The 25,814-nt window shown below is 44.2% G+C and overlaps 1 protein-coding gene across 1 annotated transcript; it reads right to left on the bottom strand.

Annotated features, from left to right (window-relative positions):
- Positions 1–244: 244 nt before the first annotated feature.
- On the bottom strand, positions 245–826 carry LOC127334180 (ethylene-responsive transcription factor ERF026-like). Its single transcript, XM_051360603.2, has one exon. It carries the CDS (start codon positions 824–826, stop codon positions 245–247), a length of 582 nt encoding a protein of 193 aa, XP_051216563.1.
- Positions 827–25,814: the final 24,988 nt, after the last annotated feature.

Raw genomic sequence — 25,814 nt, 5'->3', positions numbered from 1 at the left:
TTACACTAATAACGTGATTTCAAGAAGAAAACGGCACTGAATTTGTACGTCCGTATATATGCGCGTTGTGTCTCTGACTCTCTGTCGTCCATTTCACACCCATGGTACGTACGAGGATCATTGGAGAACGTACATATACGTTTTGGCCAACACATATTTCTCCGTCCACATCACGGGCGATCCCACACAACTGCGCCATCCAGTCACACCCACCTCTACTACCTCCAGCTACGTGATCGATCAATCAAGAGTGATCCCACAAGCTCACGCCGTTCTCATCCTCAACCTCCGCGTAGTACGACGTCGCCGTGCCACCGTCCGCCGCCGCTGGACCCAGCGCCGGCGGGTTGATCATGAGCCCCTCCGCCATGCTCACCATCAGCCGCGGCATCTCGAACACGTCGTCCTCGTCCACGACGCCCAATTCGTCACGGCGCTGGTCCTCCTCGCCGCCGCGCAGCTGAACGTCGTGATGGCAGTAGTATCGGTCGCTCTGGTGAGTCGTCGTCCAGGACGAGGCGGCCGCTGCCGCGGCTGGCCGGACGTCGGCGGCGGATACGGAAGCCGGTGCCGGGAACGACCTGGCGGCGTAAAGGAAGTTGAGCGCCGTGCCCGCGCCGCGCAGCGCCAATGCGGCCGCGTCGTAGGCGGCGGCGGGCATCTCGGGCGTCGGGTAGGTGCCAAGCCAGATCCTGGTGGGCTTGCGCAGCTCCCGGATCTCTGACACCCACTTTCCCGCCCGGAACCGCACGCCGTGGTACACCGGGTGGCGCGTCTCCGCCCGCGGCCGCCTCCCGCACAAGCTCCCCATCATCCCGTGCTCCATTCACGTACTACCATCCAAATCACACCCGTGCAGGCGCAGCAGGTACAACACACACGCCCTACCAACACATGCAATGCTCTACTACGTACAACATTGCACTAACCAAGAAGTGCACACGATCGGGGTGCAAAGAAATGTGGCGAAGCAAACAATCAAGCTGGAGTAGACCATTAGACTAGCTAGCTTAGCTTGACTACCTTAATCGAGATGTGCCGGTTTCAGGAGGGTTTAAAAGGTCTGGGAACCGGCCAAAGTTGGTGAAAACATACGCGTCTGTTTTGCTTTTCCATGCTGCTGGCTCGATCGATGCCGAGCTAGGGATTAGCTGGGAGGCACAGGGAGTAAAAAGGAGTGGCTCTTTCAGGCTTTAACCAATGGAGACTCGCCACATAGGGGCAATCTAAGGTTCAGAAAGCCGCTTTTGTGTTAGTGCGCGGAGATGTTAGTACGACATCATTAGTTGGTTCATTACCGGGTTGCTACGAATAAAAAGTCCAGGTGGCGGTACGCCGGACTGCCGCAGTGGCCATCGGAGTTGACTGCTGGATACATCTTCCATCGCTTCACATCGCTTGTCCAACACCTGTGTTGACCCGTTCAAGTTCAAGGACAGTATTATGGGATATTTATGGAAAGGCGAAAGGGAGAGATGAGGAGACGATGATTATGATGCATCGTTCTTTTGTTCTTTCGCCACCTACCATATCCTGTGCTAGATTACGGAGTATGGACGGTCAGATATTTGTTTTGGCGTGTGACTTGTTCAGTGGCTGACGATGCTTGATCTTCCCGGTATGTTGCAGGGATTATACGGTCACTTTCAGAGGCTGTGGCATTATTTAAATAGATGTCATTTCGATACAAAATTCAACACAAACACAGTTGTCCAGCAGATTACTGAACAAGACACAACATGTACGTCCAACACATTTGCCCACTATTAAGACGACTTGCTAACCATTAGATGATTTACTACTCATAAAATTATTTTATACTAGTCTTTTTTGTTTACACCTATTCATGGACTAGAAGCAACTATTTAGATATTTCTTGAACCTTATGGTTCATAGTTATGCTCTGAGATATCAAATAATGTTAAATATACATAAATGCATACATATATACAATAGAATTAAAACAAACATCATAAATTAACTCGTGGTTGTGTGAGGTTCGAGTTTTTCTCGATTTAAAGGGATCATGCTTAATTGTTCTTAGTCACAATGCCTCACAAAAGGAAATAACTTACGGTACAAAAATAAATATAAATTTAGTGTGGGCAATTGTACTTTCAATTGTAGACGCTAGAAGTTTATAACAAAGAACCATGTAATTAATATCATTCAGTACTATTAAAAATATACTTTTTTACAAAATCAATTATGAAAGGTACAAAATTTTGGTATAAATATTAATTATCTAAACTTCCACTAGATCAAAAACAATATTCAGTAATTCTTCATTCAATGAACAACTAAAGTTTGTACAGTGTATGCCTGCCAATTAAGGATCAACTGTATATATTCTCGGAACAAACATAGATATGATGCATCCTAATCTTTAGAGGACTTTTACGGTACCCCTAAATTAACAACAACCGTCTATTTTCATTGATCTAATGGCTTGTGCGGTCTGGTACTCCACGACTGGGACATGGAGTACTCACTCAAAAGCTCAGCAAAAACACATGTAGTACCTTCAAACGGAGGGGTATTTTGGCATTTCCTCGTCATAGATTTCTGGGTCAAAGTGTTTCCAAATCGAAGCATCACATGTCATATCGATAGCAGAACTTAACGACATGTGAGAGGATCTGGCCGGATCACCAGACCTAGACGCCGCGCGACCTTGGCGGACAGTAGAGGCAATGGCTGCCGCCGCCGGCAGGGAATAGGAGGTGGAGCCCTGCACACTGTCCGTGAAGTCCAGCGAATCCCGTATTAATGATGTCTAATTTCTTGCTAAATCAATCGATGAATGCACAAGTGCCAAGAATTTATAGTCTACTACCTCCACGGTAGAAGTAAATCATTAGACAAAAAGAAGCATCTTAATATCTCACAATAACTCATGGATTGTAGTACTGAACACGTGATAAGTCCGCGGCCATAGGATGAGATTGATAAGTTCGTTGGTTGTGGCGAGCTGACCCAGCTCTTCCAAAGGGATTACGCGCGTTTATTTATCAGCGCCACCGACGCTGAGCATGTCGTTGCTCTTGTCCACATTGCCGGAGACAAGCAACGCCGGGCAACTCATGCACAGCTCGAGCTCGCAGTCTTGTGGGACGGCGGCGAAATCGGAGGCGCTAGTTGCGGTGGCCTGAAAAAAACAATACAGATCGTGAGATCTCCCGGCGTAGCGGGATGACAGGATAAAATGTCTAAATTACCCTCTACCATTGTACGGCGAGATTTAACTGGTACTCTAGCACATGGTTGTGGAGTATAGGGGTACTGTAAAAAATCCTCAATCTTTAATATCCTACATTCTGGAGTTGTGGACATTCAAATTTGCAAATTGATAAACCGATCAACTTGTACCTTCTTGAGTGTTGGAAGGAAATCTAAAAGCAGAAAAGTACATGTCGAGAGTCTTAAGACTGGTGATTTATGAAGATCTTTATAAAAATATATGATTGCTACTAGTTTTGATAAAAAAATTGCCATTTTCACCCTTTCTATTACCTGAATAAAAATCTCTAAGTACTGCAATATTTATGTCCGCTTCCCAATGTATGCTAGGATCAGGGACGAACACCCTACACGGGAATGATTGTTGGATTGGTAGTCTCAGCGCCTCAAAAATTCCCCAGACCTAATTCGATCAGTTCATAAGACGCAAAACGGCCCTTCAAAAATCTTTGAAAGACCCTCATCCTAACGATGCTTTGGTCCGAGGTATAACTAGAATTCTATATCTCCCGGCAATCGCCCAGTTCATTGGCTTGAAGGAACAAGAAAAAGTGATGCCCTTCTCTCTGACGAATCAGATAAGTGCTTGTGACAGGAATGCACACGTCCGTTGGAAACCCCAAGAGGAAGGTATGATGCGTACAACAGCGAGTTTTCCCTCAGTAAGAAACCAAGGTTATCGAACCCGTAGGAGATGAATGCCACGTGAAGGTTGTTGGTGAAAAAGTGTAGTGCGGCACAACACCAGGGATTTTGACGCCAACGTGGAACCTGCACAACACAATCAAAATACTTTGCCCCAACTTAACAGTGAGGTTGTCAATCTCACCGGCTTGCTGAAAACAAACGATTAAACGTATGGTGTGGAGAATGATGTTTGCTTGCAGAAAACAAAAGAGAACAATGATTGCAGTAGATTGTATTTCAGATGTAAAAGAATGGACCGGGGTCCACAGTTCACTATTGGTGTCTCTCCAATAAGATAAATAACATGTTGGGTGAATAAATTACAGTTGGGCAATTGACAAATAGAGAGAGCATAATAATGCACATACATATCATGATGACTACTATGAGATTTACTTAGGGCATTACGACAAAGAACATAGACCGCCATCCAGCATGCATCTATGCCTAAAAAGTCCACCTTCGGGTTAGCATCCGCACCCCTCCTAGTATTAAGTTGCAAACAACAGACAATTGCATTAAGTACTGTGCGTAATGTAAACAATACAAATATCCTTAGACAAAACATTGATGTTTTATCCCTAGTGGCAACAGCACATCCACAATCTTAGAACTTTCTGTCACTGTCCCAGATTCAATGGAGGCATGAACCCACTATCTAGCATAAATACCCCCTCTTGGAGTTACAAGTATCAACTTGGACAGAGCATCTACTAGCAACGGAGAGCATGCAAGATCATAAACAACATATATGATAGATCAATAATCAACTTGACATAGTATTCCATATTCATCGGATCCCAACAAACACAACATGTAGTATTACAAATAGATGATCTTGATCATGATAGGCAGCTCACAAGATCTAAACATGATGGCATAAGAGGAGAAGACAACCATCTAGCTACTGCTATGGAACCATAGTCCAAGGATGAACTACTCACGCATCAGTCCGGAGGCGGGCATGGTGATGTAGAGCCCTCCGGTGATGATTCCCCTCTCCGGCAGGGTGCCGGAGGTGATCTTCAGAACCCCCCGAGATGGGGTTGACGGCGGCGGCGTCTCTGGAACTTTTCTCGTATTTTGGCTCTCGGTACTAGAGTTTTCCGATACGAAGGAATATATAGGCAAAGAGGCATCGTCGGGGGAGTCCCGAGGTGTGCTCTCCACACCTCGGCGCGCCTGGAGGTGGGGCCGTGCCGCCCTATGGGGTGGCCCCCCTGCTGGCCGTCTCCGACTCTTCTTCGATGTTATGGAACACTCCGTGGAAAATAGGGCCGTGGGCTTTTGTTTCGTTCAATTCCGAGAATATTTCCTGTGTAGAATTTATGAAACCAAAAACAGCAGAAAACAGGAACCGGCGCTTCGGCATCTTGTTAATAGGTTAGTCCCGGAAAATGCATAAAAATGATATAAAGTATGAATAAAACATGTAGGTATTGGCATAAAACTAGCATGGAACATAAGAAATTATAGATACGTTGGAGACGTATCAAGCATCCCCAAGCTTAGTTCCTACTCGCCCTCGAGTAGGTAAACGATAAAAAGAATAATTTCTGAAGTGACATGCTACCAACATAATCTCGATCAATACTATTGTAAAGCATATGAGATGAATGAAGTGACTCAAAGCAATGGTCTATAGTTTGCTAACAAATAGATAATGACTAAACAACTGAATCATATAGCAAAGACTTTTCATGAATAGTACTTTCAAGACAAGCATCAAAAAGTCTTGCATAAGAGTTAACTCATAAAGCAATAGATTCTTAATAGAAGGTTTCGAAGCAACACAAAGGAAGATTTAAGTTTCAACAATTGCTTTCAACTTTCAACATGTATATCTCATGGATAATTGTCAACACAAAGTAATATGATGAGTGCAATAAGCAAGCATGTAAGAATCAATGCACACAGTTGACACAAGTGTTTGCTTCTAAGATAGAAAGAAGTAGGTAAACCGACTCAATATAAAGTAAAAGAAAGGCCCTTCGCAGAGGGAAACAGGGATTAAATCATGTGCTAGAGATTTTCAAGTTTTGAAATCACATAGAGAGCATAAAAGTAAAGTTTTGAGAGGTGTTTGTTGTTGTCAATGAATGGTAGTGGGTACTCTAACCCCCTTGTCAAACAGACTTTCAAAGAGCGGCTCCCATGAAGGACGTTGTTTCTACCAGCAAGGTAGATCATCATTGTTCTCTTTTGTTTACACATGTACTTTAGTTTTATTTAGAGATGACACTCCTTCCAACCTTTTTCTTTCACAAGCCATGGCTAACCGAATCCTCGGGTGCCTTCCAACATTTCACATACCATGGAGGAGTGTCTATTTGCAAAATTAAGTTGCTTACTGATGAATCAGGGCAAAACATGTGAACAGAATTAATGAAGTTAATTAATTGGGGCTGGGAACCCCGTTGTCAGCTCTTTTTGCAAAATTATTGGATAAGCGGATGTGCCACTAGTCCATTCGTGAAAATCCGCTCAACAAGATTGAAAGATAAAACACCACATACTTCCTCATGAGTTATAAAACATTGACACAAATAAGAGATAATAACTTTTGAATTGTTTAAAGGTAGCACATGAAGTATTTACTTGGAATGGCGGAAAAATACCACATAGTAGGTCGTTATGGTGGACACAAATGGCATAAGTTTTGGCTCAAGGTTGTGGATGCACGAGAAGTATTCCCTCTCAGTACAAGGCTTTGGCTAGCAAGGTTGTTTGAAGCAAACACAAGTATGAACCGGTACAACAAAACTTACATAAGAACATATTGCAAGCATTATAAGGCTCTACACTGTCTTCCTTGTTGCTCAAACACTTTTACCAGAAAATATCTAGACCTTAGAGAGACCAATCATGCAAACCAAATTTCAACAAGCTCTACGGTAGTTCTCCACTAATAGGTTTAAACTACATGATGCAAGAGCTTAAACATGATCTACTTGAGAGCTCAAAACAATTGCCAAGTATCAAATTATTCAAGATAGTATACCAACTACCACATGAAGCATTTTCTGTTTTCAGCCAAATAGCAATAAGTGCAGCGGCTTTCAGCTTTTGCCATGAACATTAAAAGTAAAACGAAGAACACCAGTGTTCAAATGAAAAAGCGGAACGCGTCTCTCTCCCACACAAGTCTGTTAGGATCCGATTTATTCAGAGAATGAAAATAACAAAACAAAAATAAAAACACAGAGACGCTCCAAGTAAAGTACATAAGATGTGACGGAATAAAAATATAGTTTCACTAGAGGTGACCTGATAAGTTGTTGATGAAGAAGGGGATGCCTTGGGCCTCCCCAAGCTTAAACGCTTGAGTCTTCTTGAAATATGCAGGGATGAACCACGGGGGCATCCCCAAGCTTAGACTTTTCACTCTTCTTGATCATATTATATCATCCTCCTCTCATGATCCTTGAAAACTTCCTTCACACTAGACTGAAAGCAATCTCATTAGAGGGTTAGTGCATAATCAAAAATTCACATGTTCAGCAAGGACACAGTCATTCCCAACACTTCTGGACATTCCCCAAGGTTACTGAAATTTAATGGACAAAAGAAACCCACTCAAACACAGTAAAAGAGGCAATGCGAAATAAAAGGCAGAATCTGTCAAAACAGAACAGTCCGTAAAGACGAATTTTTTCGAGGCACTTAACATGCTCAGATGAAAAAGCTCAAATTGAATGGAAGTTGCGTACATATCTGAGGATTACTCACGAATGTTTTTCAAGATTTTACGATTTTCCTACAGAGAGAACAGCTCAAATTCGTGACAGCTAAAAATCTTTTTCTGCGCAGAAATCCAAATCTAGTACCAACTTTCTATCAAAGACTTTACTTGGCACAACAATGCAATAAAGTAAAGATACAAAGGTATTGCTACAGTAGTAACAAGCACCTTGACTCAAATATAAAACAAAAATTGAAGAAATAAAATAATGGGTTGTCTCCCATAAGCGCTTTTCTTTAACGCCTTTCAGGTAGGCGCAGAAAGTGAAAATGAAGTAACATCAAGAGAAGAAGCATCAACAGAGGAGTTGGGAGTTTTCTCAACGATGCATTGTATATTATCTATGTAAGTTTCAGAAGCTCCTCTTTCATTACTTTTAGGCTCACTATCCTCCTCAAATAAATTTTCAGGAACAATCCAATCAAAATTCTTTTCTAGTGCCTCATGCATTTCTATGAGCTTATACGGTATTGGTACTTTAGTCTCCCCCTCACAATTGGCTTCATTAGTGTACTTTAGACTATCTTTTTCCATCCTTTCAAGGGTATTTGCAACATTGATATAAAAACCAAGCATCTTATGTTGAATAAAGACTTTTCTAGCTTCTCTAGCTACATCACCAAATTATTTAAGAAGGGTTTCTAAAACAAAAAATTTCTTCTCTCCTTCTTCCCTATCACGGAGTGTAAGAAATATATTTTGCATTATAGGATTAAGATTAACAAATCTAGCTTCCAACATGTGCACTAAAGAGGCAGTAGCAATTTCATAATCAGGAGCAAGTTCTACCAAGGATCTATCTTCAAAATCTTCAACCTTACTAACACGATTGAAAAATTCTTCTATATTATCTCTTCCAATGATAGACCCACTCCCTACCGATATATCTTTCAAAGTGAACTTAGGGAGAAGCATAATGAAATAAAAAGGGTAAACCGATAAAGTAAAAATGCGAGTAACTAATTTTTTTGTGTTTTTGATATAAAGAAAGCAAACAAGACAGAAAATAAAATAAAGCAGGATAATAAACAAAGTAAAGAGATTGGGTGTGAGAGACTCCCCTTGCAGCGTGTCTTGATCTCCCCAACAACGGCGCCAGAAAAGTAGCTGCTTGTGACGGTAAAGCACACGTCCGTTGGGAACCCCAAGAGGAAGGTATGATGTGTACAGCAGCGAGTTTTCCCTCAGTAAGAAACCAAGGTTATCGAACCAGTAGGAGATGAAGGCCACGTGAAGGTTGTTGGTGAAGGAGTGTAGTGCGGCGCAACACCAGGGATTCCGGCGCCAACGTGGAACCTGCACAACACAATCAAAATACTTTGCCCCAACTTAACAGTGAGGTTGTCAATCTCACCGGCTTGCTGAAAACAAAGGATTAAACGTATGGTGTGGAGAATGATGTTTGCTTGCAGAAAACAAAAGAGAACAATGATTGCAGTAGATTGTATTTCAGATGTAAAGAATGGACCGGGGTCCACAGTTCACTAGTGGTGTCTCTCCAATAAGATAAATAACATGTTGGGTGAACAAATTACAGTTGGGCAATTGACAAATAGAGAGAGCATAACAATGCACATACATATCATGATGACTACTATGAGATTTACTTAGGGCATTACGACAAAGAACATATACCGCCATCCAGCATGCATCTATGCCTTAAAAGTCCACCTTCGGGTTAGCATCTACACCCCTTCCAGTATTAAGTTGCAAACAACAGACAATTGCATTAAGTACTGTGCGTAATGTAAACAATACAAATATCCTTAGACAAAGCATTGATGTTTTATCCCTAGTGGCAACAACACATCCACAACCTTAGAACTTTCTGTCACTGTCCCAGATTCAATGGAGGCATGAACCCACTATCTAGCATAAATACCCCCTCTTGGAGTTACAAGTATCAACTTGGACAGAGCCTCTACTAGCAACGGAGAGCATGCAAGATCATAAACAACATATATGATAGATCAATAATCAACTTGACATAGTATTCCATATTCATCGGATCCCAACAAACACAACATGTAGCATTACATATAGATGATCTTGATCATGATAGGCAGCTCACAAGATCTTAACATGATGACATAAGATGAGAAGACAACCATCCAGCTACTGCTATGGACCCATAGTCCAAGGATGAACTACTCACGCATCAGTCCGGAGGCGGGCATGGTGATGTAGAGCCCTCCGGTGATGATTCCCCTCTCCGGCAGGGTGCCGGAGGTGATCTTCAGAACCCCCCGAGATGGGGTTGACGGCGGCGGCGTCTCTGGAACTTTTCTCGTATTTTGGCTCTCGGTACTAGGGTTTTCCGATACGAAGGAATATATAGGCGAAGAGGCAGCATCGGGGGAGTCCCGAGGTGGGCTCCCCACACCTCGGCGCTCCTGGAGGTTACTCCTATGCAGCTAGTGGTGTGGTTTGCAACGATACCACCCCAACAAAGACCATGCTCCATCTTGCTATCTCAATGGTGCAAGTTGTCGTAAGCTATGGCTCGAAAGAAACAACAGGGTCTTTGACCCGAAGAACGAACCTGAACTAGCAGTGATCAACTTAGTGTGGGTGCAGTTTTCCAGATGGCTGCATGCTAGGAGCACGACGGAACATAGGGATGACTGGAGGAGTAGTCATAAGCGAGTGTAGAGGCGGGTGTTGCTGCATTTTCGCATTTGTAATAATTACCCCTACTAATGCTTATGTGTTTTCATTATATCCGACCTTCAGTTACAATTATGTTCAAAATACTGTCAGGTACTACACCTAACCACACCTTACAACTCTTATTATCGCAGCCTTCCTTTGCCAAATATGTGTCGCTTCGTTTGCATTCCACCGCCCCGAGCGCACTCTGAAGAAGAGACTTCATTCCGCAGACTAACGGGCCGTAAACAGATTGGTCTAGCCCTTCTTTGTTCAGTTTCACCGCCACCTCAATATTGTCCATCTCCAAAACTACCTGACTCAAATGAGAATCCTTCGCAACTTGAAGGCCATCTTGATACGTCTCCGACGTATCGATAATTTCTTATGTTCCATGCCACATTATTGATGATATCTACATGTTTTATGCATACTTTATGTCATATTTATGCATTTTCCGGCACTAACCTATTAACGAGATGCCGAAGAGCCTGTTGCTGTTTTCTGCTGTTTTTGGTTTCAGAAATCCTAGTAAGGAAATATTCTCGGAATTGGACGAAATCAACGCCCAGGGGACTATTTTGCCACGAAGCTTCCAGAAGACCGAAGAGGAGACGAAGTGGGGCCACGGGGCGCCGCCACAGTAGGGCGGCGCGGCCCAAGGGGGGCCCGCGCGGCCCTGTTGTGTGGGGCCCCCGTGACGCCTCCTGACCTGCCCTTCCGCCTACATATAGTCTTCGTCGCGAAACCCCCAGTACCGAGAGCCACGATACGGAAAACCTTCCAGAGACGCCGCCGCCAATCCCATCTCGGGGGATTCAGGAGATCGCCTCCGGCACCCTGCCGGAGAGGGGAATCATCTCCCGGAGGACTCTTCACCGCCATGGTCGCCTCCGGAGTGATGAGTGAGTAGTTCACCCCTGGACTATGGGTCCATAGCAGTAGCTAGATGGTCGTCTTCTCCTTATGTGCTTCATTGTCGGGTCTTGTGAGCTGCCTAACATGATCAAGATCATCTATCTGTAATGCTATATGTTGTGTTTGTTGGGATCCGATGGATAGAGAATACTATGTTATGTTGATTATCAATTTATATCTATGTGTTGTTTATGATCTTGCATGCTCTCCGTTATTAGTAGAGGCTCTGGCCAAGTTTTTACTCTTAACTCCAAGAGGGAGTATTTATGCTCGATAGTGGGTTCATACCTCCATTAAATCTGGGACAGTGACAGAAAGTTCTAAGTTTGTGGATGTGTTGTTGCCAAGGGATAAAACATTGATGCTATGTCCGAGGATGTAGTTATTGATTACATTACGCACCATACTTAATGCAATTGTCTGTTGTTTGCAACTTAATACTGGAAGGGGTTCGGATGATAACCTGAAGGTGGACTTTTTAGGTATAGATGCATGCTGGATAGCGGTCTATGTACTTTGTCGTAATGCCCAATTAAATCTCACTATACTCATCATATCATGTATGTGCATGGTCATGCCCTCTCTATTTGTCAATTGCCCAACTGTAATTTGTTCACCCAACATGCTATTTATCTTATGGGAGAGACACCACTAGTGAACTGTGGACCCCGGTCCATTCTTTTACATCGAATTCAATCTACTGCAATACTTGTTCTACTGTTTTCTGCAAACAATCATCATCCACACTATACATCTAATCCTTTGTTACAGCAAGCCGGTGAGATTGACAACCTCACTGTTACGTTGGGACAAAGTATTTTGGTTGTGTTGTGCAGGTTCCACGTTGGCGCCGGAATCCCTGGTGTTGCGCCGCACTACATCTCGCCGCCATCAACCTTCAACGTGCTTCTTGGCTCCTACTGGTTCGATAAACCTTGGTTTCTTACTGAGGGAAAACTTGCCGCTGTACGCATCACACCTTCCTCTTGGGGTTCCCAATGTCGTGTCTTTGTACGCGTATCAAGACTGTTTTCTGGCGCCGTTGCCGGGGAGATCAAGACACGCTGCAAGGGGAGTCTCCACAATCCAATCTCTTTACTTTGTTTTTGTCTTGCTTTATTTTATTTACTACTTTGTTTGATGCATTAAACAAAAACACAAAAAAATTAGTTGCTAGTTTTACTTTATTTACTGTCTTGTTTGCACTCTATATCAAAAACACAAAAAAAAAATAGTTACTTGCATTTGATTTACTTATTTCATCATGTTTTATTTTAATTTTACTGTAAAAGATATACCGGTAGGACAAGGGTCTATAATTGGAAGAGATAATATAGAAGAATTTTTCACCCATGTTAGTATGCACGAAGATCTTAAAGATATACCCCTTGCAAAAGCTGTCCCTACCTATGAAGATGCATCCGTTTGTTTGGTACGCATGATGGAAGCTAGATTTATTAGTCTCAACCCCATGATACAACACATGTTCCTTACACTTTCTGATATGAAGAGGGGAGAGAAGAGAGATTTTGTTCTAAAAGTCCTAGTGCGAGAATTTGAGGATATAGCCAAAGAAGCTAGAAAAGTTTTTAGTAAGCATGAGAGGCTTGGTATGATCACCGATTTTAAAAGAACACTTGAAAAGATGGATATGGATATAATTAAGTACACTAATAATATTAATGATGGTGGGGAGATTAAAGCACCAATACCATGTAAGCTCCTAGCGATGCATGAAGCTCTAGATGATAATTATGCTTGGCTTGTCCCCCAAAATTTGTTTGATGAGAGTAGCAAGCCCAAGACTAATGAAAAGGTAGCCGCTGAAACCTATGTATCCAAAATACAATGCATGGTTGAGAAAACTCCAAACCTCGCTGTAGATGCATCGTCTCTTGATAACACTTGATATACACTTTCTGCGCCTAGCTGAAAGGCGTTAAAGAAAAGCGCTTATGGGAGACAACCCATGTTTTTACTACAGTAATTTTATTTTATATTTGAGTCTTGGAAGTTGTTACTACTGTAGAAACCTCTCCTTATCTTAGTTTTGTGCCTTGTTGTGCCAAGTAAAGTCGTTGATAGTAAGGTTCATACTAGATTTGGATTACTGCGGAGGAACATATTTCTTTGCTGTCACGAATCTGGGCCTAATTCTCTGTAGGTAACTCAGAAAATTATGCCAATTTACGTGAGTGATCCTCAGATATGTACGCAACTTTCATTCAATTTGAGAATTTTCATTTGAGCAAGTCTGGTGCCTCAATAAAATTCGTCTTTACGAACTGTTCTGTTTTGACAGATTCTGCCTTTTATTTCGCATTGCCTGTTTTGCTATGCTTGATGGATTTTTCGATTCCATTAACTTTCAGTAGCTTTTTGCAATGTCCAGAAGTGTTAAGAATGATTATGTCACCTCTGAACATGTAAATTTTAATTGTGCACTAACCCTCTAATGAGTTGTTTTGAGTTTGGTGTGGAGGAAGTTTTCAAGGATCAAGAGAGGAGGATGATACAATATGATCAAGGAGAGTGAAAGCTCTAAGCTTGGGGATGCCCCGGTGGTTCACCCCTGCATATTTCAAGAAGACTCAAGCGTCTAAGCTTGGGTATGCCCAAGGCATCCCCTTCTTCATCGACAACATTATCAGGTTCCTCTAGTGAAACTATATTTTTATTCCATCACATCTTATGCACTTTGCTTGGAGCGTCGGTTTGTTTTTATTTTTGTTTTGTCTGAATAAAATGGATCCTAGCATTCTTTGTGTGGGAGAGAGACACGCTCCGCTGTTGCATATGGAAAAATATGTCCTTAGGCTTTACTCATAGTATTCATGGCGAAGGTTGAATCTTCTTCGTTAAATTGTTATATGGTTGGAATCGGGAAATGCTACATGTTGTAATTCTAAAATGTCTTGGATAGATACTTGGTAATTGTTGTGCTCATGTTTAAGCTCTTGCATCATATACTTTGCACCTATTAATGAAGAAATACATAGAGCTTGCTAAAATTTGGTTTGCATAATTGGTCTCTCTAAGGTCTAGATAATTTCTAGTATTGGGTTGAACAACAAGGAAGACGGTGTAGAGTCTTATAATGTTTACAATATGTCTTTTATGTGAGTTTTGCTGCACTGGTTCATCCTTGTGTTTGTTTCAAATAACCTTGCTAGCCTAAACCTTGTATCGAGAGGGAATACTTCTCATGCATCCAAAATCCTTGAGCCAACCACTATGCCATTTGTGTCCACCATACCTACATACTACATGGTATTTCTCCGCCATTCCAAAGTAAATTGCTTGAGTGCTACCTTTAAATTTCTATCCTCTACCTTTGCAATATATAGCTCATGGGACAAATAGCCTAAAAACTATTGTGGTATTGAATATGTACTTATGCACTTTATCTCTTATTAAGTTGCTTGTTGTGCGCTAACCATGTTCCTGGGGACGCCATCAACTACTCTTTGTTGAATATCATGTGAGTTGCTATGCATGTCCGTCTTGTCTGAAGTAAGGGAGATTTACCACTAAAATGGTTAGAGCATGCATAATGTTAGAGAAGAACACTGGGCCGCTAACTAAAGCCATGATCCATGGTGGAAGTTTCAGTTTTGGACAAATATCCTCAATCTCATATGAGAAAATTAATAATTGTTGAATGCTTATGCATAAAAGAGGAGTCCATTATCTGTTGTCTATGTTGTCCCGGTATGGATGTCTAAGTTGAGAATAATCAATAGCGAGAAATCCAATGCGAGCTTTCTCCTTAGACCTTTGTACAGGCGGCATAGAGGTACCCCTTTGTGACACTTGGTTAAAACATATGTATTGCAATGATAATCCAGGTAATCCGAGCTAATTAGGACAAGGTGCGGGCACTATTAGTATACTATGCATGAGGCTTGCAACTTGTAGGATATAATTTACATAACACATATGCTTTATTACTACCGTTGACAAAATTGTTTCTTGTTTTCAAAACCAAAGCTCTAGCACAAATATAGCAATCAATGCTTCCCTCTGCGAAGGGCCATTCTTTTACTTTTATGTTGAGTCAGTTCACCTATTTCTCTCCATCTCAAGAAGCAAACACTTGTGTGAACTGTGCATTGATTCCTACATACTTGCATATTGCACTTGTTATATTACTTTACATTGACAATATCCATGAGATATACATGTTACAAGTTGAAAGCAACCGCTGAAACTTAATCTTCCTTTGTGTTGCTTCAATACCTTTACTTTGAATTATTGCTTTATGAGTTAACTCTTATGCAAGACTTATTGATGCTTGTCTTGAAGTACTATTCATGAAAAGTCTTTGCTTTATGATTCATTTGTTTACTCATGTCATTACCGTTGTTTTTATCGCTGCATTCATTACATATGCTTACAATAGTATGATCAAGGTTATGATGGCATGTCACTCCAGAAATTATCTTTGTTATCGTTTACCTGCTCGGGACAAGCAGAAACTAAGCTTGGGGATGCTGATACGTCTCCGACGTATCGATAATTTCTTATGTTCCATGCCACATTATTGATGATATCTACATGTTTTATGCATACTTTATGTCATATTTATGCATTTTCCGGCACTAACCTATTAACGAGATGCCGAAGAGCCAGTTGTTGTTTTCTGTTGTTTTTGGTTTCAAATCCTAGTATGGAAATATTCTCGGAATTGGACGAAATCAACGCCCAGGGGACTATTTTGCCACGAAGCTTCCAGAAGACCGAAGAGGAGACGAAGTGGGGCCACGGGGCGCCGCCACAGTAGGGCGGCGCGGCCCAAGGGGGGCCCGCGCGGCCCTGTTGTGTGGGGCCCCCGTGACGCCTCCTGACCTGCCCTTCCGCCTACATATAGTCTTCGTCGCGAAACCCCCAGTACCGAGAGCCACGATACGGAAAACCATCCAGAGACGCCGCCGCCGCCAATCCCATCTCGGGGGATTCAGGAGATCGCCTCCGGCACCCTGCCGGAGAGGGGAATCATCTCCCGGAGGACTCTTCACCGCCATGGTCGCCTCCAGAGTGATGAGTGAGTAGTTCACCCCTGGACTATGGGTCCATAGCAGTAGCTAGATGGTCGTCTTCTCCTTATGTGTTTCATTGTCGGGTCTTGTGAGCTGCCTAACATGATCAAGATCATCTATCTGTAATGCTATATGTTGTGTTTGTTGGGATCCGATGGATAGAGAATACTATGTTATGTTGATTATGAATTTATATCTATGTGTTGTTTATGATCTTGCATGCTCTCCGTTATTAGTAGAGGCTCTGGCCAAGTTTTTACTCTTAACTCCAAGAGGGAGTGTTTATGCTCGATAGTGGGTTCATGCCTCCATTAAATCTGGGACAGTGACAGAAAGTTCTAAGGTTGTGGATGTGCTGTTGCCACTAGGGATAAAACATTGATGCTATGTCCGAGGATGTAGTTATTGATTACATTACGCACCATACTTAATGCAATTGTCTGTTGTTTGCAACTTAATACTGGAAGGGGTTTGGATGATAACCTGAAGGTGGACTTTTTAGGCATAGATGCATGCTGGATAGCGGTCTATGTACTTTGTCGTAATGCCCAATTAAATCTCACTATACTCATCATATCATGTATGTGCATGGTCATGCCCTCTCTATTTGTCAATTGCCCAACTGTAATTTGTTCACCCAACATGCTATTTATCTTATGGGAGAGACACCACTAGTGAACTGTGGACCCCGGTCCATTCTTTTACATCGAATTCAATCTACTGCAATACTTGTTCTACTGTTTTCTGCAAACAATCATCATCCACACTATACATCTAATCCTTTGTTATAGCAAGCCGGTGAGATTGACAACCTCACTGTTACGTTGGGACAAAGTACTTTGGTTGTGTTGTCCAGGTTCCACGTTGGCGCCGGAATCCCTCGTGTTGCGCCGCACTACATCTCGCCGCCATCAACCTTCAACGTGCTTCTTGGCTCCTACTGGTTCGATAAACCTTGGTTTCTTACTGAGGGAAAACTTGCCGATGTACGCATCACACCTTCCTCTTGGGGTTCCCAACGGTCGCGTGCTGTACGCGTATCACATCTCTGGACACCAAAAGTTCAACACCTTCAGGAGCCACGTTGGGGAAAAATGTCAAGCTCCCAGCACGAAGTTTCCATTGTGATCGCAGATTACCATGCCAATTCCACCCTTCGCTTTTGCTTACCTGATGGCACCGTCTACATTAATCTTGAACCATCCAGGACTTGGCGAGAGCCAACGCTTCGGCACCATGGTTTTCGACAAGGAGTAGTTATGAAGACAGATCCATTCATCGATGCCTGCAACAGTCCTCATTGTGATCTCCATAGGAACCTCAATACACTTCGATTCTCGGGCATCATTTCTTGCTAATTGGAGCAGATACACCATCATCATGGATAGAGACACCAGTTTGCTATCTGATTTCCCAATCCAATCCAAGAGCCATCCTTTTTTTAGAGAAACAGGGGCACATCTCCCGGTTCCAAATATATTGAAACCAAACCAAACTACATCATCCAACGAGTTTTAGCATTACAGCACATCAGTCCTCACTACATGCAACATCGGCACACATGCCCAAAGTATTAACAAGAGCCATCCTTTGAGTTCCGAATGGTTATCTTAGCGTGTTGGGGGTTTCTCCAGTGAGACACCCGCCTCCTCCATAAGACACTTCCATACCAGCGCTGAATGGGAGCAGTCCAAAACATGGTGCATTAAGCTCTCCTCTTTACCACACACTAGATAGGTAATATTGTGTTTGATTCGTCGGTGTTTGAGCTCAAAATCCACCGCAAGATCAGTCTCCACCAGCCTCTAGAAGTGGACTTTAAATTTGCCTTGCACATTTGTATCCCCAAGAGCTAACCAACCCTTATGTTGCTCACAGGACCCACAGGATTCAGTTATGACTCCGGCCAATCTTTTCGCTGAACAACAAGGTGATAAGCCAACTTTACCGAGAACAAACTATTCTTTGTGTAATTCCAGCCATAAGATCTTCCGAGCCAGGGCACCCAACCTACATCCTCAGAATATCCACCACATTCTGGTGATGGAAGTAATCGTGCAGCTTTTGTTCGTCCCCAGCACCCCCACCCAGGAGAAGAAAGTTACAGACATATTCAGGGAATTTAGTTTTCTTGCACCCTACTGGATCATGTGCACTGGCCCTAGAAGATCCCTATAATATGTGATGCTCTTCCAGGTAAAGGATGCCCGCTTAGGAATTGCTCTTCCAGGTAAAGGATGCCCGCTTAGGACAGCTTGCTAACAGGAAATCCCCATTTTTGAAGTAGCTAGCTTACACAAAGACTGAGTCTGTCAATAGCCACCACCCCTGCTTGGCCAAAAAAGCCTGATTGAAACTCTCAAGGTCTCTAATCCGAGCATACCACGGTCCTTGCTTTGACACATACAATCCCATGCTATCCAGTGTACATTCCGCTTCCCCTCAGCCTCTCCCCACCAAAAGTTTGAGGAGACTGAACTGAGCTTCCTGCATTGTCGCTTGGTAAATTGTCAACAACTCATCGTATATGCATGCACCGCTTGCAGGTCAGGTTTAACCAGTACACAAGTACTATGAAGAAATATGGACAAGTTCAAACTCTATGTCTAAATTGGCAAGCAACAAGTATTACAAAGCAAAATGGTCAAGTTCAAGCTCTATGTCTAAATTTTCACAAATAGTATGAAGCAATATGGACAAGTTCAAACTCTAAATTGGCAAGCAACAAGAACAAGTAAAGGAACATATCAGTTGTGATATTGACAAGTTATATGGCACGCAATTGTACAAGTGACACCCATGAGAGCAAATTCGAATTACAAGTTCCCGTCTTATGTCTAAGTTACAAGTTTTAGTCTTATTGTAGGAGAACTAACCTGGAGTCACAGCTTTCTAGGCACATTCTGATTGCTCAAGGTATGTGAACCCTCCATAGGAGGTATCGGCGGTGTTCCCTCCTGATTTCCCAACTCACCAAGCGGCATATTGTTGGAGCCACATGAAGGTTGCGCCTACAAGATGGAATATGTGAGCATTACACAACAAGCACTACAGAGAGATTGGAAATTATTTTGCAAAGACAACTTACCCATGGGATAGTGAGCGGAGGAGCAAGAGGAGGAAGAGCCCCGCCACCCGGCTGCAAATTAAGCATGCGCATGTGATCTCGCTGCTGATTCATTTATTCTGCCATCCACTCCAAGGTCTTCTGTTGGTGTGCCAACTGTTTTGCTGCTGCTGCATCTGCTCCTCCATTTGCTGAGCTCTAGCCTCAGCCTCCTCTCGCATTATGTTCTGCTCCTCCACCTGAGCCTACATTTGTGCTCGCAATGTCATGAATGTTGCAATGGAAAACTGAAACGAAATGTAGATGACCAAGGATGAAGGACATACCTTAATTCTTTCCATAGCTACACTCGAAGGCGTGGGGCGGGTCTCTATTTGAGGCTGGGAGATCGTCCTGCCACGACGGAGCTGGCGGATAGATGGAATGGTCGCATTATGGATGGAGCGGCTGTTGGAGATATGCCCAAGAGGCAATAATAAAAGTGGTTATTATATATCTTTATGTTTATGATAAATGTTTATATACCATGCTATAATTGTATTAACCGAAACATTGATACATGTGTGATATGTAAACAACAAAGAGTCCCTAGTATGCCTCTTAACTAGCTTGTTGATTAATGGATGATTAGTTTCATAATCATGAACATTGGATATTATTAATAACAAGGTTATATCATTATATGAATGATGTAATGGACACACCCAATTAAGCGTAGCTTAAGATCACGTCATTAAGTTATTTGCTATAAGCTTTCGATACATAGTTACCTAGTCCTTATGACCATGAGATCATGTAAATCACTTATACCGCAAAGGTACTTTGATTACATCAAACGCCACTGCGTAAATGGGTGGTTATAGAGGTGGGATTAAGTATCCGGAAAGTATGAGTTGAGGCATATGGATCAACAGTGGGATTTGTCCATCCCGATGACGGATAGATATACTCTGGGCCCTCTCAGTGGAATGTCGTCTAATGTCTTGCAAGCATATGAATAAGTTCATAAGAGACCACATACCACGGTACGAGTAAAGAGTACTTGTCAGGAGACGAGGTTGAACAAGGTATAGAGTGATACCGATGATCAAACCTCGGACAAGTAAAATATCACGTGACAAAGGGAATTGGTATCGTACGTGAATGGTTCATTCGATCACTGAAGTCATCGTTGAATATGTGGGAGCCATTATGGATCTCCAGATCCCGCTATTGGTTATTGGTCGGAGAGAGTACTCAACCATGTCCACATAGTTCGCGAACCGTAGGGTGACACACTTAAGGTTTGATGTTGAAATGGTAGAACTTGAATATGGAATGGAGTTCGAAGTTTTGTTCGAAGTCCCGGATGGGATCCCGGACATCACGAGGAGTTCCGGAATGGTCCGGAGAATAAGATTCATATATAGGAAGTCATTTTATAAGTTTTAAAATGATCCGGTGATTTTGCGGAAGGTTCTAGAAGGTTCTAGAAAAGTCCGGAAGGAATCACTAAGGAAGGAGGAGTCCCGGAGGGACTCCACCTCCCCATGGCCGGCCAACCCTAGAGGGGGGAGTCCAAGGTGGACTCCACCAAGGGGGCCGGCCACCCCCCCACATGGAAGGGGGGAATCGCACCTCAAGTGGGAGTCCCACCTTGGGTAGGTTTCCCTACTACATGGAAGGTTTTTGTGTTGGGGTCTTATTCGAAGACTTGTAGTCCAACACTTGGGGATCCACCTATATAATGAGGGGCATAGGGGAGGGGGCCGGCCACCCCAAGACCACAAGGTGGCCGCACCCCTTAGTGGCCGGCGCCCCCCTCTCCCAAACCCTAGCCGCCCCCTCTCTCCTCCACCACTCCCGCACGCTTAGCGAAGCTCCGCCGGAGTTCTCCACCACCACCGCCACCACGCCATCGTGCTGCCGGATTCAAGGAGGAGCTACTACTTCCGCTGCCCGCTGGAACGGGGAGGTGGACGTCGTCTTCATCAACACCGAACGTGTGACCGAGTACGGAGGTGCTGCCCGATCGTGGCACCGTGATCAAGATCTTCTACGCGCTTTTGCAAGCGGCAAGTGATCGTCTACCGCAGCAACAAGAGCCTCATCTTGTAGGCTTTGGAAATCTTCAAGGGTGAGTCTCGATCATCCCCTCGTTGCTACCGTCTTCTAGATTGCATCTTGGCTTGGATTGCGTTCTCGCGGTAGGAATTTTTTGTTTTCTATGCAACGAATCCCTACAGCGGCCATTCCTCTTGCCTTGTCCCGCTAGCACGACAACCTCAGGGTCAAAGGGAGCGGTGAGAGGATCCACGTCGGGGTCATGCACCTCCTTCAACTTCTCGCGGTACTTCTTATGCCGGAGCTCAGATCCATCAGTCACCCACATCGACCCACGACTCTTAGGGTCAGGGTCTGGCGCGTTCAGGGTACGTACGCTTCTTGCCCCACACACTGAAAACGGTGGGCCTTGTGCCTGTCTCTCTTTCCTACAAAAGAGAGCATGAAGATACGAGAAGAGTGATGAGTTCAAGGAGTAAACAACAACATGATGAGAAAGAATGAACAATGTGTTTGCTAACCTCTTTTTCAATATGACCGGAGAGGGAGAGGCTGCCTTGGCGTTGGCATCCACGATTGCCCATCTCGGCCTTCCGTTTCAACCCATCATCGTGTTTCTTCTTGGACACTTTGCCTGTCCAATACCGTACCATCGACGTGAAGACTTCCTTGTTAGCCAATTGTGGCACCCCAGACCAACTGTCCGAAATACCCGTTATGCAGTCACTCATGATCCCATGATCAGTGTAACATGAGCACATAACCGAACTGATAAACAAAGTTACAACATCCATTACATAGTACCGAAATAATAAATAGTCTTACAAACGGTCTCATGACCAAGTCTTACACAAATGGCCACTTCGGGCTGAATTTCAAACATCCAAAAGCAGCGGATACAATCAACTTCGTCGGGCCCAAGTCATGCCTTAAACCCTACAGGCAGCTGACCGGGAAATGTCCTAAGTCGCATAGTCGTCCTGATAACCTCCATCATCTTCAAAATCCTCCTCATAGTCTGGCCAAGTAAATAGCCAGGGATAAAGCCGTGAGTACATTTTGAATTGTACTCGCAAACCATTTAGAAAATAATATAAATCAAGGAAACAAGGTACCGAGGACTAACTAGGAGACCAAGAGGGAATGCCCACTTTTATTTCAGAATATGACATGTAGAAGAGAAGAACTGTTTTTGGTGGAGTTAGCATCTCAACTTCATGGGCGAAGGAGATAAGAGAATTTATCTAAGACATCCCTACATGATTTAATTTAGGAAGATCCTTCACAACATAAACACTTAGGAAGGGTAGACCCAATTTTCATTTCCTTTCCGACCACCTCATCGTGGTCACCAACCCTTTTTCCAGTACTCTAAGTACTCCAACACAAATTTTGTTTCTTTCTTTTGTCAAACACTTTTATAAACAAAACACATCAGGCTAAGCAACAGCCATTACAACCGTCCATGACCGCGGACACGGCTATTCGTATAGATTTGACTCTGCAGAGTTTGCGCACTTTCCCCACAAGATTTGATAAATCCGCCGGGATCATCCCCGGGCCATCATACGAAAGTATGTGGGTATCGGATAACCAGTCGAAGCCTTTCACCCATTCTAATTAGCAAGGGGTCCTACCCTATGGAGTATATACCTCCCCGGCACCGTGGCAGCTCACCTCCTTTTGAGCGTGGCTCCACCGCCAAGCCAGGAGACCCATAGTGTCTTCCGGACGGGTCAGCCCCGAAGGCCTCCCGTTATACTATTGTCCCAAACTCGACAATCCGGACTCGGGGGTAACCGTACCCTTGTATAGTTATGCGGTGCCTCATGCTAAAGAGAACAAACGTCGAGCTAAGCCCCGTGCCCATGTTGGAGTAATGTGGTTGCGCTAGTTAATTGTCATGGGTGAGTACTTAGGCGCCAAAGTTTTCATAAAACCCAACCACTTTCTCATCCTCATCATTTTTACCAAATCCTTTCCTTTCATAAATTCTCACTTGGGCATAACATTATACCCAAGGTTTTAACAAAAGCTTTTACAACAAGGTAAAACCTTGAGGGTTTTCCCAACCTAAAATTTATGTGTGAACTAAGATGTATAATAGCATAATGATTGCCATTATATCAAGAAGGATGTCAAAGACATCCATACTCTCATTGAGCATGAATGGAGATAATCAAAAGGTGGAGCAATTTTAATGATGTTAACCCATGTTTTTACTAAAGTTAGGGGTGTCAAATGGCGGTGAATGTGATTCACATACTTAGAGTAAGTACGCAAAATACCAAGAGGGGACATTACACACTTGGTGGCAAGTATGTAAAAGAAACAATTTATCCAAACCCAAAGAACACAAAGAATCAAGAGGCCAAGGATGATAAGATCTCAATCAAGAGCATAGAAAACAAGGGATCAAAGTAAATGGCTTGCCTTGGCTGGCTAGTCCCTGGTCTTCTTCAACACCTTCTCCAAAATCTTCCCCTTCGGCTTCTCCCACGTTCGTATCTAACGTTCGCAAAAATAAAAGAGCAGCATACAATCAAACACATGGCTCAAGAGTCAAGTTTTAAAAGAAAGTGGTAAAGCATGCAGGGGTACATGTTGTATCAAAGTGTAAACATGAGTTGGCCAAATGTCTAAGAAAAGGGTTGGGTGGAAATCAAATAGAAACAAGTGTTAAATGGACATCATTTCATGTGACATACCAATTTCATAAACGAACCAGAATTAGTACTAACAGGGACCAATATTATTTTTCTTAGATGGACAATATTAAAACAAGATTAACACAATTGGAATCAGTCGAAAATATTAAATCTACGATTTTATATCTAAAATGAAGTGTGCAGAATACAAGTGACAAGTTTATTCTACCATAATTCGCAGAAAAATCCTAAAAATATGGGTCCAGTGGCATGTGAAAGGTATCAAAATTATCTTTCTAACGTCACTGGTTTCATCTCATTTGGGCTTATAGATCTCGAGTTATTGACGATTTAGTGCACAGGTTTTAAATCTCAAAACTGAAAAGTTTAAACAATTTTTAAACGGGAAAAAGGGCGGGAAGATCTTGGGCCGTGCTGTGGAAGAAATGGGCCGGCCCAGAGAGGAATTCCAGGCGGGCAGTGAGGAAGAAAAAGGGAAAATAAAAAGAAAAGGGGAGGGGGCCCGGTGGACCAGGCCGTGCATGGCCACGCTGGCCTGCATGGCCCATGCAGCCGTGGGATGGCGATCCGCTGGCCCAGGGCCATCGTTCCCACCTCGCCGTGCTGGGGCACAATCTGGCGGCCGGTTTTGGCAGAGGAAGGGCAGGGGTGGCCGGGGAACTCACCGGCGGGGTCAGAGACACGGCGGCGAGGTCGAGGTGGGTTGGCGTCGTTGCAAAACGGGCGGGCGGCGTCTCCTCCTTCTTCCCGGCTTCCGGCAGCACCTCCCCCGTCACGGCGTCCGGCAGCAGGGCTTGGAGCGGCGATGTCCGGCGAGCCTAGCGAGGAGAGGGGGAGCAGGGTGAGCGCCAAGGTCGTCCAGGGAGAGAACAGAACGGAGGGAGAGGGTTGGCGTCGTCGAGGCAGGGCTCGGCGTCCTCCTTGCCTCCGGCGGTGACCACGGGCGGCGGCGGGCTTCGGCGAGGAGCAGCCCCGAGCAGCGCCCTGGGCGCGCTCAGGAGGAGTGCTGTGGGGTGGAGGAAGAGAGTGGAGTGGTGTGAGGGTGGAGGAGTGGTGCGGCGTCCCCTTTTATTGGCGGAGGAGGGCAGGCGACGGGGGTGGGCGGTGGTCTCTGGCCAACGGGAGGGCGAGGGCTGGCGTCATCGCGTGGGGCCGTGATGACGTCGGGCCGCTGGCGTCAGCAGGGAGGGAACCCGAGGGGGCGTGCGTGTTCACGAGGCGAGGAAGGGAAATCGAGGCGCCTGGCCGCCTCGGCACAGCGCGCGTGCGCGGGAAGGAGTCCAGGGCGTGCACGCTGAGGGCTAGGGTTTTGTGGGCTGCTGTTCGTGGCCTTGGGCCGATTTGGAGAGGGAGGGGGAGTCCAGGGAGGGTATGGTGCGGCCAGATGGGTTAGGGCAGAGGGGAGAAGTGGTGTGTGGCCTTATGTGCCGGCCACATATGAGAGGGGGCATGGGCTCCCAAACCCTCGGCCATGCACAAGAAAGAAGAAGGGAGAGAGGGAGGAGAGGGGGTAGTGTCCCTCTAGGGTTTACAAAGAGAGAAGGAAAAAGAGGGGTACAAGTTGGAGGGGTCTTGGCCGCGGCCATAAGAGAGAAAACAAAAGTGAGAAGAAAAGAGAGGGGTATGGTGAGTGAAGAGGAAAGAGTGGCATGCTCATGCATGTGAATTTTTGTGCTCCAATTATGAGGTGAAGAAGGAAAGTCCTATGAGTTGCTTCACTAGTGATGCCAAGAAAGAAAATTTCCTTCTTGAAAATTTGG

This window comes from Lolium perenne, chromosome 1 (genome assembly GCF_019359855.2).
Source record: "Lolium perenne isolate Kyuss_39 chromosome 1, Kyuss_2.0, whole genome shotgun sequence".
Taxonomy (NCBI): Eukaryota; Viridiplantae; Streptophyta; class Magnoliopsida; order Poales; family Poaceae; genus Lolium; species Lolium perenne.
Note: the sequence above shows the minus strand (reverse complement) of the source record. Positions and strands in the feature narration are given on the sequence as shown.

Coding starts and splice junctions, on each gene's coding strand:
- LOC127334180 (XM_051360603.2), bottom strand. CDS start 826: ATGGAGCACGGGATGATGGGGAGCTTGTGCGGGAGGCGGCCGCGGGCG.